We start from the raw sequence: 15,194 nt of genomic DNA, 5'->3' as shown, positions 1-15,194 counted from the left end.
GTAATTTTCAAATGGCTTGCAAATAACTTTCAAGTTAAATGTTGTAAAGTTAAAATATTTTTTTAAAATATTTTTCAAATACAAAGCTCATTTCAAAAAGTTTATTTACTAAAGCATCCAGACCCTCTGCTATGGCAGTCCCCACTGTGGTAAGGTGCATTCTGTTTGCTTTGACTTTTCTTAAGACATGTCTAACATTACTGGACACAGACCTTACCGATTTTATTCAGCCAATGGGAAATTCACAGAAATTCTTTTACTTCAACAAATCACACTGCATGCCAGCACAAAAACCAAGCTGTGACAAAATTATGTGGGGAGGGACAGATCTGGACAAAGGTGCATTTCTAGATTGATCTCAGAAGCATCAGTAATTGTAAAATAGAAAAACCTTAAAACCATGGATAAGAAGAAACTTGGTCAAAATTCCTGCATAAGACGACACAAATGATGCACTTAAAAGGTATATTTTTTCCATACAGTTTTATTTAAATACCTTAAAATTATTAAAAATACAATGTACAAATTTTTATATTTCAGAAATGTGTGCAATGCTGTCTGTCATATGCACAAGAAATGCTAGAAAAAACATAACACTTCACATCCACATCAATACCAACATACTTTTATAATGTTTTATAATGTCATCTGTGCTCCAAATATGGCTTGACACAGATGATCAGAACAGCAACAATTGGTTTACTTACTGCAAAACAAAAGCAATTTTATGAAAGTGAAGACTAACAACCGAGCTGCACGAGGCTGGATAAGGTATAACTATCTTGGACATGGTGTGTTTAATTCATACATCTTGTGGATGACCAAGACATGTGCTGCATTTGATAATGAGTATGATAACCAGATATGATAATATTGTGCAACAGTGAAGCTAAAAAACAGTCAAGCTAAAAACTATTTTAAGGTTTTGTTAAAAAGCAGTGGGACAAAACTCCCGTCTAGTGTAGTCTGTGATGTTACAAGGATATTTGCTCTGCAACAGTGAACTCCCAGCTGTGCCTTGAGTCTTACTAGTGGCATTACTCTGGCAGTCCTTATGCTTTGCTGTGTAGCTCTGAAGGCACTGATGTAACTTCTTGTTTGGACTTTTTCCTCTCTCTTAGGTGAAGCACATAATATGAAATCATCTTCTCAACATATCGTCCACCAGGAGATTAATTTGTGTGGCAACCAAACAGATTTACAGTATCCTGTGGTTGCCATCAGTGCAAAGTTTCATCTGTGTCAAAACCATTTGTCTCCACCTCCAGAGAAAAACACTCTTCACTTAATCTTTTAAGTGGCTCATATGCAAAGACCGTCTCCTCTTCTGTGTCGCTCTATTAAAGCTGCAGTGGTACTAGTATAAGTTTGTGCCTTGGGACTGAATTTGCATGGTGCATTCATTTGCCATTAACTTTGCGCGGTCAAACACTTTATCCTGGTAACTACAGTTAAAGCAAAACTATGACATGGCACACGACTCCAGCCATGATTTCCATCATCCTGAAGACATTTTTGCATGGCCCCCATAAAAATATGTATAAATAACAAGGGACAAAACCCTAAAATCAAACATAACATTCAGCTGTAGCTAATGAACTCACCGGCATCTGGTTCTCATTGGTTGAACCTGAGTACTTGCTCCTCCTGTAAAGGCACGACAGACTGTGCTAATCAGTAGAACTGTCAGGAGGCATGAAAGGGACATTCTCTGGGAACTTGTCACTAGCACCAAACTCCCCGCCTTGTTGTGAGTGAGAATGCTGTGGTACAGGACAGTTCTCATTTAGATTGGGCTTTCTGGTGAAAAGGTGAGCTGGAGATACATCTGAGTTTTTAGCATTTAGTGCCCTGTTGGGAACAGCGGTGGAGAAACTCTCTGATTGGGTGCCAGCGTCTGAATGAGTCAAGATTTGTAAATTCTGCTGGAGTTTGAGGTTAGGATAGTTATTGGACTCAGCCATGGCTTTGTATAGGTGTTCCAAGCCCGTGATGCCATTTAGGCTGTGACTGCCAGCAACCTGGCACAGTAGTTCAGTGTGTTGACGGAGCTGGGATATGTCTTGCTCTGTGGCATTGCTCTGGCGCAACAGTTCCTTTGTGCGCAAAGTAATGTCCAACAGACCTGACTGTCTGAGGATTTCTACTGTATTGAGGAAACGACGGTGGCGAGTACTAGTGGTGCCAGTTTTGTGAAGTCGTTTGATTGCTTGGAAAGAAGAGGAACTGTGCAGCCTGGACAGAAAATGAGACCCACAGCTTGAGGAAGAAGCAGTGGAACTGGAGGAGGGTTGACTGTCTCTGGTTAAAGAGGAACATGATTGTCCAAAGGCTGAGACTTCTAATTTGGGTTGCTTAAAGAGCTGCAGATCAGGTAAACTTCCGGTTACAGGCATGCCATCGGTCTTGTGCTTTGAGCACACCGTCTTGCTCAGACTCTGGGATTCTTCGATCAGTGGAGATTTATCAGGCAGCTTCTTGCTGGGGTGTGGAGCTATGCGGGGGTACGAGTTAAGAATGGGTAGGTAAGTGCCATTTATTTTCTTCCCTGCAGCAGAATAATGGGACAAGGGTTTGTGGAGCTGCATGGTGGCTGGCAACAAACTAGGTTGATGCAAAAGGATCATACGGGGAGCATCAGATCTGCTGGTCTCTGTGCTTCCATTTCTCCAGAGAAGGTGACCTCGTTTCTGGATCATATCCGCCTGATGGGGCAGGGAGGGAAAAGAGAGCAACTACGAGACGTGAAGATAACGAGAAACCACAAGGCCATATTGGAAATAGGGGTATGAAATGACAGAAAATGTGTACTGATAACAAGAAAACACAAAAATATGTTTAAAAAAAAAAATAAATAAAAAAAGTTTACCCTCTCTGTCCCTGGAGGATCCAAAATGTCTAACGGAACCTTTTCCTTTTTAGAATCAAAATACATTTCTACAAAAGCTTTGGCTTTACCAAAGAACAAATCAGTCTGTCACATATGAATGTAAAGACTCCAAGTTAAGAAACTGAGGTGGTTGGTTAAAAAATAAAAAAAAAAAAGGTCGGTACACTGCCTTGGGAACATTAAATTTCTTACCTCCCTATGCACAAATGGGCCATCACCATTAGAAAATAAATATTGAGCAACACTAAGTACTCCATCTGTCTCACCTGCTTGACAATGTAGATGGGAGAGACCTCTTGACCTGTTGATGTGAAAGTAGTGATCCCAGAATTCCCTCGATCAAGTTTTTGGTTTTGGCCCTGTTGGGAAGGTTTTGTACTGTCACTGCTTCTTGGCTGGCTTCTGTTAATACGCTGGTCCTCCACATCTGTCTGCTGCCAGTCTGAGCCATCTGCAGAGAACCCAGAACAGTAAACTGAGAAATGCTGAGCAATGCAGGCTGAACCCATGCTAAAAGACATACATTATCACACCATCTTGCTACATATTAGGACCTTGTGTCAAAGTATGCAAACGTCAGGGGTCAAATAATACTGTAGGTTTTTGTTGGAACTGTGGCAACCAGAAGTTAGAGATAGAGAGACCTATCAAGCCATTTTCAAGCTTGTTGATTATCACTGATCTGAATTTTAAGACAATGCAAGAGGATAATAAATCAATGTGTGGTATGTTAAGTGGTTCTAATGAATTTCAGCATAATATAAATTGCTACAATTCTTATACTTTTTATCCAATTTTTTAAATCCTATTGACATTGTAAAAATTTTAAAGCAAAGTAACCTCATTATCATTGTTTTATTTCTAATACAATCCAGTTTATCCTATTCAGCCATTATGTGTAAATGTTACTGGCTGCACTGGTTTATACAGATATGGGATGAATAGAACATAGCATTAGAGAATAAAACCTGAAAAATTATTAGATTGGTTCTATTTTGGCTAAAATTTACTTACCAGAGTAGCCAGAGTCCTTCTCTGAGCTGCAGTGGGAGCCCCTTCCACTGGAGTCATCAGTGTCTTTACCTTTGCGTATTGCCAAAAGATTTGTACTGTTGCTCTTATCTTTAGCATTCATGCTGGATATAGCACAAGGACTGTGCTCACTCAAACAAAGTCGTTCCTTTGGCATGGCAGACGCTAAAGAGAAAATGCACAACATTTACACATCCTCTATGATAGACTTGGGTCTGGCTTTGTTGGACATACTGCATACCTTGCATACATTTATTTAATAAGCACTGTTGTCCATAAATGAACATACACAGTATGCATAATTTGCAAGAGTTAACTGAGTTAATTACAAGATTCAAACAACGGCTTTCAGCTTGTCCCTTCAGGGGTTGCCACAGCGGAATGTGTTCTGCAGGTTGATTTGGCATCAGTTTTTATGCTGGATGCCCTTGCTGCCTCAACCCTCCCATTTTATCCGAGCTTGGGACCGGCACCAAGGTGGCCCTTGATGGCTGTGTGGGGGCACACCTGGTGGGGTGGTAATCGAACCCGCGGCCTTCTGCATCCCAACCCTATGCACTACCCATTGATCCACCAGGACCCGAGATTGCTGAAAAAAATTTACATAGAATAACATATACCAAAGAACTAGGATACACTGTATTTTTTGCATGCATTCCTTAACACACAAGTTGGGGATTTAATAACATTTTATCCTTTTTGAAGGAGTATCAAATTAGTCGAGTTAATCTTGGAGTCAACAGAAATAACATGCTGTGTTTATTTTAAATGGTAAAAAGGGATTATCAGCACCAGCTTACCTAAATGTTTTGTACACTGAGCTTTAATGGTAGAAATAAGGTCATGTTTGGTTTGAATTTTATAAAGTCAGCTTCTCCTACCTATGCTCTGTCCAAAAATTGACTCTCTTTCTGGTTCCTCTCTTTTCACAGCTACATTTAAATTTATTCATTTGGCAGCAAGGCAACTTAAAAGTGGCTTTTATTGTTAGTACATATTTCAAGTGTTATAATTAAGCCTAATTTACCATTGCTTAGTTTAGCATGCACAGTGTCCAGCTGTTAGCCAATCCGAACAGTCATAAGAAACTCCAGGCAGGAATGCAAATGGACCTCTGACCGTATGACTCTTTGAGAGATGTGAGTCTGTGGGGGAGGGTCAGTATGTTGCTGTAGCCCTACTGTTTTTTGTGGTTAATGCTTTTATTGCTCAGAATGCAGTGTAGTTATCAGTGAGCCTGTGTTGTACTTACTGCCACTACATAGGAAAAAATGTCACGTTTAACAAAATATTTCTGCTCTCTTACACTTGCTAATGCAAACATCACCAGCCGTCAGCAGGATGTGTTGTGTTTCTTACACTTGGAGGAGGAGTTAATTTTTGTAACCGTCAAAACAAAGGTCAGGTTTACCTACTGCCTGGAGGTGCTATGTCAAGAAACATTCCTGTAGGTTCTATCAGAGGTTGTTGTTGCTCACTTGTCTGGGAAACAATATCAACATTGTAAAACAAAGTGTATCTGGAGTTATGCAAATAAATCAATAGCACAATTATTATGGTGCGATGCATTTGGGATTTGGCACAGCACTATCCACTCAAAACGGCTTTCAGCTTGTCCCTTTGGGGTCGCCACAGCAGAATGTGTTCCGTACGTTGATTTGAAATGAGTTTTTATGCCTGCCGCAACCCTCCCACAAATGACAAAGAAGAGTGAAAAGTTTCTACAAGGACCCTAATCGTAGTGATCCTCATGTAAGGTTAGTTTGTACTACAAAAAATTACACTGTGGCAACACAAAGAAAACCTTAATGGTAAAACTGTACTCTCCAAGAATTCAATGCTCTATACTTTGGAAAAACATAACGAAATGTAATCTGCACCGATGCAGCTGAACATGTTGCTTTGGTCATTAGCGTACGCTCAACCTGTACTATAAATGATGCCCGAGGCAGTGGTTCCGTGAAGGTAGCACACAGCTCGCTTCCAGCTGAACCCGCCTCCCTCCTCCTCCATTATGTAACACTCAACTTTGGTGTTCTAGCGAATTGTGCTACTATCGACCTGTGGAATACCGGCCCTTTCACATACACTTCCTCTCACGGCGGTCGTATAAAACACACAGTAATCAAAGTGGTCGAAATGTGAACACTTCAACCACAGTAAAACGACTTAACACACCGACCAGTCACACGAAAGACGAAAAAAAGTTAGCCAGCACTGTGTGTGAGTTAGTGCTGCAGTATGGGGAAAGCTAGAGAGATCTGGCATTATGTCAACACCAACACATTTATTAGCGCTGCTGCCTCTGAACAATGGAAAACAAACTTACCCCCGAATGTATTATAACTATTTCCAATTAGCTACGAGTTGCTTTCCACGTTTCGCTCCATCTGGGGGCGCAGAACGACGCTCACATGAACCCGCAGAGCCATGTTTTAACAACTCTCTGTCGGGAGTTCAGAGTATAGAAGATTTCTCAGCCCTCTTTGTCAAAATGCCGAGCAGCAGGACCACGGCGAACCCGACTGGAGATTTTGCAATGTCTTTCAAGCTGTTGGGTTTGAGGATTTTCGCATCCGCTTGGTTTCAAAATAAATAAAACAGCTGATCTGAAAAACGGAGGTTAGTAAACGACACAGGCTACTCCGACAATATATAATCCTACCAATGTATCACCACCATCGTCTTGACTTTTTACTCCTTCGGCGAGACTTACCTAAATTGTTATCCAGAACTAACTCAGGTTCTTTTATATTGAAAACCTGGTGGCTTTACTCCAGCTAGCTTGACGCCGCCGTTTGGCGTGACGACAAAACGTAATAGGAGGGCCAAAAACATAATGTCGACACCTTATGTCATCCGACCAAATGTACGAGAACAGGGCAGAAACAACGTAATCCGCTCGTAACGTAATGTAACTGTGTGTTCGTAAACGTTTATCGGTATTAGCTTAGCGCACAGCAGCCTGTTACATCCACTGCTGGATCGCGTCCAGACAAGCTGAGCGCCCATTGGTGCGTGCAACCGCTACGACAGCCAATGAGAAATAAGCACACGTGCTGGCGCAAGATAGCAGCAGCAGCAGAAGAGTAAGTAGAGGAAAACCCCAGCGGGCAGGTTACAACAGAGTACAGGACAAACTGTTAAATACAAGTAACTCTTAGGGGAAAAAAGGTTTACACATTTTACAAGCACTGGCCTTTAAAATATGCATATATCTTGAACTTAAAGTGCAATAGAAAATCACATTGATTGTGATCTACTGTTATACGTTTTACATTGTATACGTATGCATTAAATACATAATACGCAATTCTTATGATTACATATTTAATAAAACTACTCACGATACAATAGTTTGTCGATTTAGTATTTCTAAACACTTTTTACAATGTCCAGGATGTGTTGTGATTAAACTGGCAGGGGGAATCATCAGAACACCCATTCCCTTTAATCCCAGGTTATCCTCAAGTTGTCCATTATCCAAGATGCCTTCTGGACCCTATCAAACTCTTCTCATGTGTTGATAAAGTCTTGAATCAAATTAACTATTGCCCTTAAAAGGACAATTTCTCAAGTATCACAACAAACAGACAACAGAGCATTCAACACAGAGTACATATAGGATGAAGTATAAACTTACCATTCCTTAAGATGGTTCCAGGGCAGAATTTCATCTAACTTAAGAAGTTTCATCTAACATAGTATTTACATTACCACATCCTTTGTGAAATTAATAATAGCAAAGGAAGTGTTTATATCTGTTGGTTCCAGCTGTTAGCCATTTATCTAAAAGAGAAAGCCAGAAGACAGGACCTGGAACTCTGACTGCAGGTGATGGAAGCTGTCAGACACGAAACTATTTTTAAATAGGGTGGCCAAAACATTACAACAACACCGCAATATGACTCCACCAGGCACTATGAACTCAATATTTAAAAAGAATTAGCTCCTGATCATTTCAGCCTAAAAACTAAGAAATAACCTTGTAACAGTAAAATTCATGACAGAGTTGCATTAGATTGTACAGTTGAACCTAATGAAGAACCTAAAGTTTATTTTACATATATCATGCAAAAGACAATTGTTTTCTGTACAGCAGTTAATACCTCAAATTCACTCATAATCACAACCTTCTACTAAATACTCAATAAGTCCTATGAAGCAAGTTAAGACTAATTCAGAGAGCTCATAATGGAACACATGTAGGACAAAACTGACAGTCTAGAGAAACCTCTTGCAACTTGAAAAAATTCCTTGACATCAAGTTATGCAGTATTTAACAACAGCACACATTGCCCTTAAAAGTTGTCATACAATCTGCCTGTGGGACTGGATGCAGAAACTTCATTTGTATGATAAAAGGCCAGAGTGAGATACATTACTCTGCAGCAGACACTTTATTTTTACATTAAAACTTCTCAGAATTAGCCCACATTCCCTCCACAAATGACAAGACAAGGACACAAAAGTACAATTCAAATATTTTTTAAATTGGCTGCAAGATAAGATTATAAAACAGATGTGCCACTTGACTGGCAAAATGAAATGAATGAGAAGCACATGCATTTATGTCAAATACTGTTTGCCATCAAATCTTTCTTACATCATCCTCACCCATTTTCCATTCCATCCAGCAATCCATGCCAAACCTGGCCAAAGGTTGGGTCCAAACAGGAGTCACGTTCTCTGGTTACACTTCTCTAATATTTCTACTACGATATAATGAATTTCCTGAGAGTGGTAAGTCAAGTGCATATGCCCAGCAGAGATGAGGCGTTCTTTAGCCCCGGGTGTCCGCTCACATGCATGGTCTCTAGACCGGAGAATTTAATAAAAGTGGCACAGGTTTCTCGACTGTGGGCCCTGGCTGCAGCACTGGCCAGAATCTGCATGATCCTCAGCAGGACAGTCTCACTGAAAAAAAAAAGTTGTTTAACTAACATTGAGGATAAATGCTGAAAACTAAAGAGAAAATTGGATTAATTAAAGTTTTGCAGCTGTGAAAGTAGGAACACACAAAACCGTTCAGAGTTCAGTTACAGTAACTATGATTTCAAGGGCAGGGCTTTAAAGGGCAACGTGAATATGAGGAGGTCACTGAATGGTTTTGGAGACAAATGTGTTAGTTAACAGGAATGGATCTTCTAAGCCAAGATGCACACCTGCCAACATGGATGCTGTAGGCCAGACACCAGGCAGCCTCTCCCTCTGGTGTCGGCGGCTCTTGCAGGACTTGGCGGGACAAGCAAAGGGCTGCTCCTGCCAGCTGCACAGGCTGAAACACCACACACTGGCCCTCCAGGAGAGACAGCTCCAGCAGGTAACGAGCCATCCACACTACCTGATGGGGCAGTGGACAAGATGGCATGATGCTTAGATCTTAGTGACAGTGCGGAAAATATGTCCAACTAAAATTTTAAAAGTAGTATGAGAAATAACTCAAACAATAAAAGGCACCTTAGCACTGCAGTGAGCAACAGAGGCAACAAGGAGAAGGAAATGTAAAGGGGAGGTAAAGGACAAGTCAAACTTCAGCCCACAGAGTACTTTGCGCTCCATTCGTAACAACTGATGCTTCGTGTATGTGTGGTCCATCAAGTAGCAAAGTCCAGAAACCTGGAAGAAGTCGAAAAAAATCTTTGGCAAATCTGGCCTCATTCAACAGAAGATGCAATTATTTTTATTACATTCAAAGCACAACGCCAATATGATAAAACCTCCTTTACGGAGTACATTCAAAGCAACAATTTAATTCACAAGTTACAGTGCTTTCACACAATTAAGTAGATCGCACATACTTCATAAGATTTAAAGATACTGTAGCTATATAGTTTGTGAGAAATGAGCAAGCATACCTCTGGGAGGAGGCACTCTTCTTTCTTTGCAGCAAGGAAGAGGCAAACCATACCAAGAAGCTGCAGGTTAGCAGTGGTCACCTGAATTTTACGCAGAGAGCGGTTGAGGAGGTGTATGGCCAGATAGAGGGTCTCTTCTTGGAAATGCATCATCTCCTATTAGGAAATAAACATGCCATTCAAGGAATGAACTGTTAGATGCAAAGATAGATAAATGTCTAATGACTGTGTGGAACACGTGAAGCATCAACAAACATGTTAACTAGAGGTTCCAATTTTGGTGGCTTTAGCTATAACTTTACTGTGCACGCATGAGATCTCTGCAATGCTCATCTATGACCTTCATGCATTTACTAATATAAAGTATTACATTTAATGTAGCCTTGTTCTTAAGGCTATATGCATATGTTTTCAATTTTTCAGAGAGGGCATCTCCATGGTCACCTTGAAGCAAGGACAAACAATGCTCAAGAACAAGTGTGTTGTCTTAAATTAACTGTTCATCTAGAGATGGCCTACTATGTTCTGAGATTTACAATGAGACTCACATGAACTTGAATCAGCCAGTCAACCAGGACAGCTCGAGTGGCATCTGTGAAATGCCGGGGGAGGTCAGTATTGGGAAGAGAGTTCCATGTCTGAGTTCTCTGCAGGATTAAAATAAATAAGTGGCACATACTAAATAATAAACCTTACCAATGCTAAACCTTCTAGGCGGCCCCTAGATCCTGTCTTTATACAGTGCACATTATGAATAACATTGCACCCTAAAGAGGGAATTACAACTCGAGTCTGATAAAGGTATGAAGTTTTTTAGTGACCCATGTTGATCATGTCTCACCATCATGTCCAAGAACATGTCCCAGGCAAATGTCCGGTCCCATATCAAGTTGAGTTTTTCAAGTGCCATCTCTACTTCATGGCGCAGTAAGCTGGGCACCAGTGCCTGTAGGCTGTGAAGACCTTGGAGCCCATGAGGGTAAAGAAGCACAGGCTCATCCACACACCCATCTGCTAGGAGAGGGCAGGAAAGGAGGACAAGAGAACATGCAGGCAGATTGTCTTTTACAGTTTTCAAAAGACCTATAGAGTTATCTCCTGTTTTGTCACGGTTGCTGCTTAACTTTTATTAAGTTGTTCTACTTCAGATATTTATATTTTAACTGTGGAAACTGATTATCCCTTGAAGTGCCTTTATTTGTGACACTGATGTGATAAGGTTTGGAACTGATTACGCTACCTGCCGTGTGTGTCCGACTGTCCTCATGGAACCCCATGATGATACCTTCACTGGTTTGCATGGATAACCTCCTTTCCTGCATGAAAACAACACTTTACATTTGTGGTACATGCATTTGTAGTACATGCATTTGTACATGTGGTTATTTGGATCACGAAAAAAAAACTAATCAATGACAGATGCATTTAAAATCAAAAGTGGCATGACATTCTTAGAAGAGCAACGTTGCAATGGTAGCAGTTCTAGTCGTGCATAGAGCAGGTACTCTAAACACCTCTGACAACACAGGCATCACTCAAGGAAGTTAAAGCATGAGCTACAATGAGAGCAATACCATAGCATGTATTGGTTGAAGATGACCAACAGGACTGATGGCTTACCCATCTGTGCTCTGGCTCCACTTTCCCTGTGGCCATTCTGGATTCGTCTGCTTCTATCGGCTGCCGGCGATCTATGGGCCCACAAGCATTAGCCCAGGTTCTTAAGGGGGCTCGCCTCTCATCCACCTGTCATGTGATCATGAACGCTTACAAAAAATTCTAAACTTGCTGAAAAAAAAAATGCAGAAATTGCAGAAATGGCTGAAACGTCACTTCCTTATATATTGGTTGGGCAAACTTTAAAGCCAGTTAGCCTTAAAAAAAACTTCTACATCAAAACTTCAAAGGCAATTATGTTATGTAATTGATGATGGTCATCAATTTTTAAAAAAAAGTAGTATAAAAATCTTAAAAAGTATAAAACATTAAAAAGCTGTATTCAAGCAATAATGTCCTTTACAGGCTGAATGTTTGGAAATTTGAGTAGTTAGCTGCCAAAAAAAGGAACAGAAGATAATAATAATAATAACAATAATAATAATAATAATAATAATAAGGGATATAGTTCAGCTATATAAACAGGGCCCCCTATACACCTGGCATCATAGCAGGTAAATTGCGGCCCATACAACAACAAACATTGACATCCAACTAATGATGGTCAAGGTGTGAATTCTGTTCCACAGTCTTAGATTCTAGAGCTAATTGCTCACATTAAGTGAAGGCAGAAAGGCAAAGGACTACTTGCATACCTTGGGCCACCCTATCATCACATTTTTTAATTGAGGACCTTTTTTGTCAGATAAGCCTGGCTTGCTAAGCAGACAGAGCTAATTATGCTCACCTTCTTGTGTAAGTCCAGCAGAGGCTTGGAGTCGCAGAAACCAGTCCTGGCCATAGTTGCAGCCGGAGACAGAGTTCCCGTGCCGGGCCTTTGCAGCTACTTATCCAAAGATGTCGGCAGAGACCTGGAGCAGAGAGAGCGGCCATACTGCCAGGACAGCCGCTAATAAAGACAGGTGAGCCACGCTGATTGGGGTGGAGACATCGGTGTCAAGCCACAAAGGTCAGGGTGAGGACTTCCGGTCGACGATTTGGGAAAAAAAAAACGTTTTCACATTTTGTGAAAAAACAAATGGGAAAAAAAATACTTAAGGTCCACTTTTTTTTAAACGCAGGAGCGAACAACAGGTAGTTGGTCACGATCAGTTTTTTGTGTCAGTGTGACACACAGTGAACACTGGCCCCACTGAATCATTTAATGCAACACAAATATCTCCGCAATGAATTCTTCTTTTACACGGTTAATATCATGGTTTTTAAGTTTAAGTTGTCAGAAAGATGATAATTCTATTTGTTTATTGAGGTCGTAGTTGTGGTGGTTAACTTGTACTGGAGTGCATTATATTAAGAGGCCATTCTGCTGTTTTGGCAACCCTATTCAATATAATAGATTAAAATCATATCTTAATTATTATAATATACTCCAGTACCCACGGTGACCCCAGTAATAAGTACAAAGTGGAATTCTCACCTTATAAACTGAAAATTATAACCTTTTAAAAGTAGAATTCATGGCATGGCTGCTGTATTAGATAGTGTGTATTTATGTGTGTGCATGTATGCTACCATGATGTTACTAGTTTATTTACTCCATATCTAAGAACTGAAAACAGCAACTTAAACAAAACCAACAAAAGAATTCTGGCTCTGTTCTGTGTTATTGATATTAACTGACTCTACATTTTGTGTAATTTGTCTGAAAGGTAATTAGTTTAGTTGATTATTCAGTGTGTTTGATGGTTTTGCCAGTCAATGTTCTTATCCTTTTTAGACTCACTTACATGTAAGTTTTTAATTTTTGGATTTTGTTCCTGATTATTTTTATTGTTTTATTACTGTAAAACACTATTTTTAAAGGTGCTACACAAATAAATATTTACGTAACTAAGGACGATTGAAAATTTTAAATAAATATAATAAAATCTAATAAAACTGTACAAAACTCTCAGAAAATGACACTGTAGTTAAATTACATGTCTGGCAATGTGCTGTCAGGGCCACACTGAGGATTTTAGAAATTCTGAAATAAAAAAAGTAATCCTCTTCTAAGCACTGTGAATTGCATTAATCTGTATGAGAGGTGCTATATACATAAAGTTTTTGATTAACTGATTAATTGCAGAATCCCCTGTCCCAAAGTGCAAACCCACATCTCTAAGAAATTTTGAAAATTCACATCAAGTCTGTAAATGATTCCCTATGCTGTCTATATTACTTTTATTCATAATTTTTGTATTTTGTACAAAAAATAGATAATTGCCTAAATTCTGTTTTAAGGCCTTTTGCACAATGCCAAAACTATTTCTGTGGAGTAGTAACAAATCTTGTTACTTTAATGACCTAAAATGATCAAGTGGCCAAAGCCTAACAACTAAATATTACGATTGAACCTATCAAAAACCTGAACTCTTTCAAACAATTTGAGTGACATGACACATGCTGACTAAACTATTGCCACAATTCATCACACCGTACAATACAGTATGTTTAATGGGGTCAATGTTGTAGTGGAAGAAGTGAGACTGAACAGTTACACTTTACAAATATAAAAAGAGACACAAAGAGCCTGATTCAGTAAAAATGTTTACTGGCACAATGTATTTGCAAATGTTATAAGCTACCAGATTTTAGCAGGTATAACCCGTTACATTGTAAAGTCTTGCAAAGGGGGGCAGACTGTCCCCCCCAAAGATTGCTTTTTTCCATTGCCCTCTGAGCTTCAACTAACAGCAACAAGCAAAAAACAAAAATCTTGTTACACCAGCGTCAGGTGTGACATTCGTGACTGTTAATCACATTCAAATTTACAGAGAAGCAATATAACCATAGTAAAGCTGCTAATCAAGGACTACAAAGCTGCAGGCCTCTCCTTATACTAATGCTGCATTCACCATCAAGCTTTTTTTTTTTCTTTTTTGGTATTTACACAATAGTGAGGAGGCACTTCTTGTGCCTGTGTATGCCTAAAGGAGAGGTCAGGGGTATTAACTTGCATGTTTAGCTGTGAGGCATTGCTTAAAGCGTGGCCAGCAGCAAGGTTCAGTGTATGGCTTCACAACCAATATTTAAAAAGTTCAGCAGCACCCCCTTATGGCCATGATAGCAATGAAGGCAAATCCACAGTGGAGTCCATCAGTGCAGTGGTTCTGTTTTCTGGTCCTGCCGTTTTCCAAAGAACAACACTAGGCTAGAGAATGATGGCTGTGCCTGAGCCAGTGAGAAGAGGTGCTGGAGTTGTGAACTGTAAATCAAAGCCATTAGATCACATTGTAATCTACGGGAAGTGGGGCCACCTGCCGCTCAACGGCAACAGTCAACACCTGCTGCTTTTCTGTCTTTTACCACCTTCACTCTCACAGTCACCCTCTGCCACTCACACAAACTTAAATAGAAAGCAAATTAATAAGTGATATGAGGCGAATCCCTAAAAATGCAGAAATGTTAACAAAACATTTATATACTGCTGTTGAGTCAGTCAACTTCATTATTCTCAACAGAATAAGCCAAATCCTAGCTACTTTGTTTAAAATAAAAAATACATATAACTTGAAAATGTATTTAGAAAAGTTTTTAACTGCTTAGATTTTGAGACATTATTTCTCTTTAGTTTTAAAGACTGATTAAAACTGTGCTGTGCTTATCTGTGGAATAAATAGTGCATTTAATTAAGGGAAGTGATAATGCAAACAGGAATTATAACACTGAATTAAAAATTAAATTAATCAGAGCAACCATCTTAACCTAACTAGTATCCCTCCAAAGGGAATCCCTTGAAATGAAGAACTGAATGA

The 15,194-nt window shown here is 39.7% G+C and overlaps 2 protein-coding genes across 6 annotated transcripts; both read right to left on the bottom strand.

Moving 5' to 3' along the window:
* Window positions 1-474: 474 nt before the first annotated feature.
* Window positions 475-6,589, bottom strand: si:ch211-132b12.7 (uncharacterized protein LOC564531 homolog). 5 transcript variants are annotated; one of them, XM_067506308.1, is made up of 5 exons: window positions 6,252-6,589; window positions 4,252-5,404; window positions 3,905-4,087; window positions 3,157-3,341; window positions 475-2,735 (listed from the first exon to the last, which is right to left on the bottom strand). In XM_067506308.1, the coding sequence occupies exons 3-5, from the start codon at window positions 4,077-4,079 to the stop codon at window positions 1,671-1,673; spliced, it is 1,425 nt and encodes a 474-aa protein (XP_067362409.1). In that variant the 5' UTR covers window positions 4,080-4,087; window positions 4,252-5,404; window positions 6,252-6,589; the 3' UTR covers window positions 475-1,670. The 5 variants fall into 5 exon arrangements, with proteins under 5 accessions (XP_067362409.1, XP_067362410.1, XP_067362412.1 ...); XM_067506309.1 differs by having other exon boundaries at window positions 4,252-4,511; XM_067506311.1 differs by lacking the exon at window positions 6,252-6,589 and having other exon boundaries at window positions 4,252-4,511; window positions 5,334-6,245.
* Window positions 6,590-7,249: 660 nt separating this feature from the next.
* Window positions 7,250-15,045, bottom strand: ccnp (cyclin P). Its single transcript, XM_067506314.1, has 9 exons — window positions 12,185-15,045; window positions 11,401-11,526; window positions 11,021-11,096; window positions 10,622-10,791; window positions 10,329-10,427; window positions 9,781-9,936; window positions 9,383-9,541; window positions 9,088-9,266; window positions 7,250-8,839 (listed from the first exon to the last, which is right to left on the bottom strand). The coding sequence occupies exons 1-9, from the start codon at window positions 12,236-12,238 to the stop codon at window positions 8,671-8,673; spliced, it is 1,188 nt and encodes a 395-aa protein (XP_067362415.1). The 5' UTR covers window positions 12,239-15,045; the 3' UTR covers window positions 7,250-8,670.
* Window positions 15,046-15,194: the final 149 nt, after the last annotated feature.

The sequence above is a fragment of the Channa argus genome, chromosome 6 (assembly GCF_033026475.1).
Source record: "Channa argus isolate prfri chromosome 6, Channa argus male v1.0, whole genome shotgun sequence".
In the NCBI taxonomy this organism is placed as follows: domain Eukaryota; kingdom Metazoa; phylum Chordata; class Actinopteri; order Anabantiformes; family Channidae; genus Channa; species Channa argus.
This window is presented reverse-complemented; position numbering and strand designations above follow the sequence as displayed.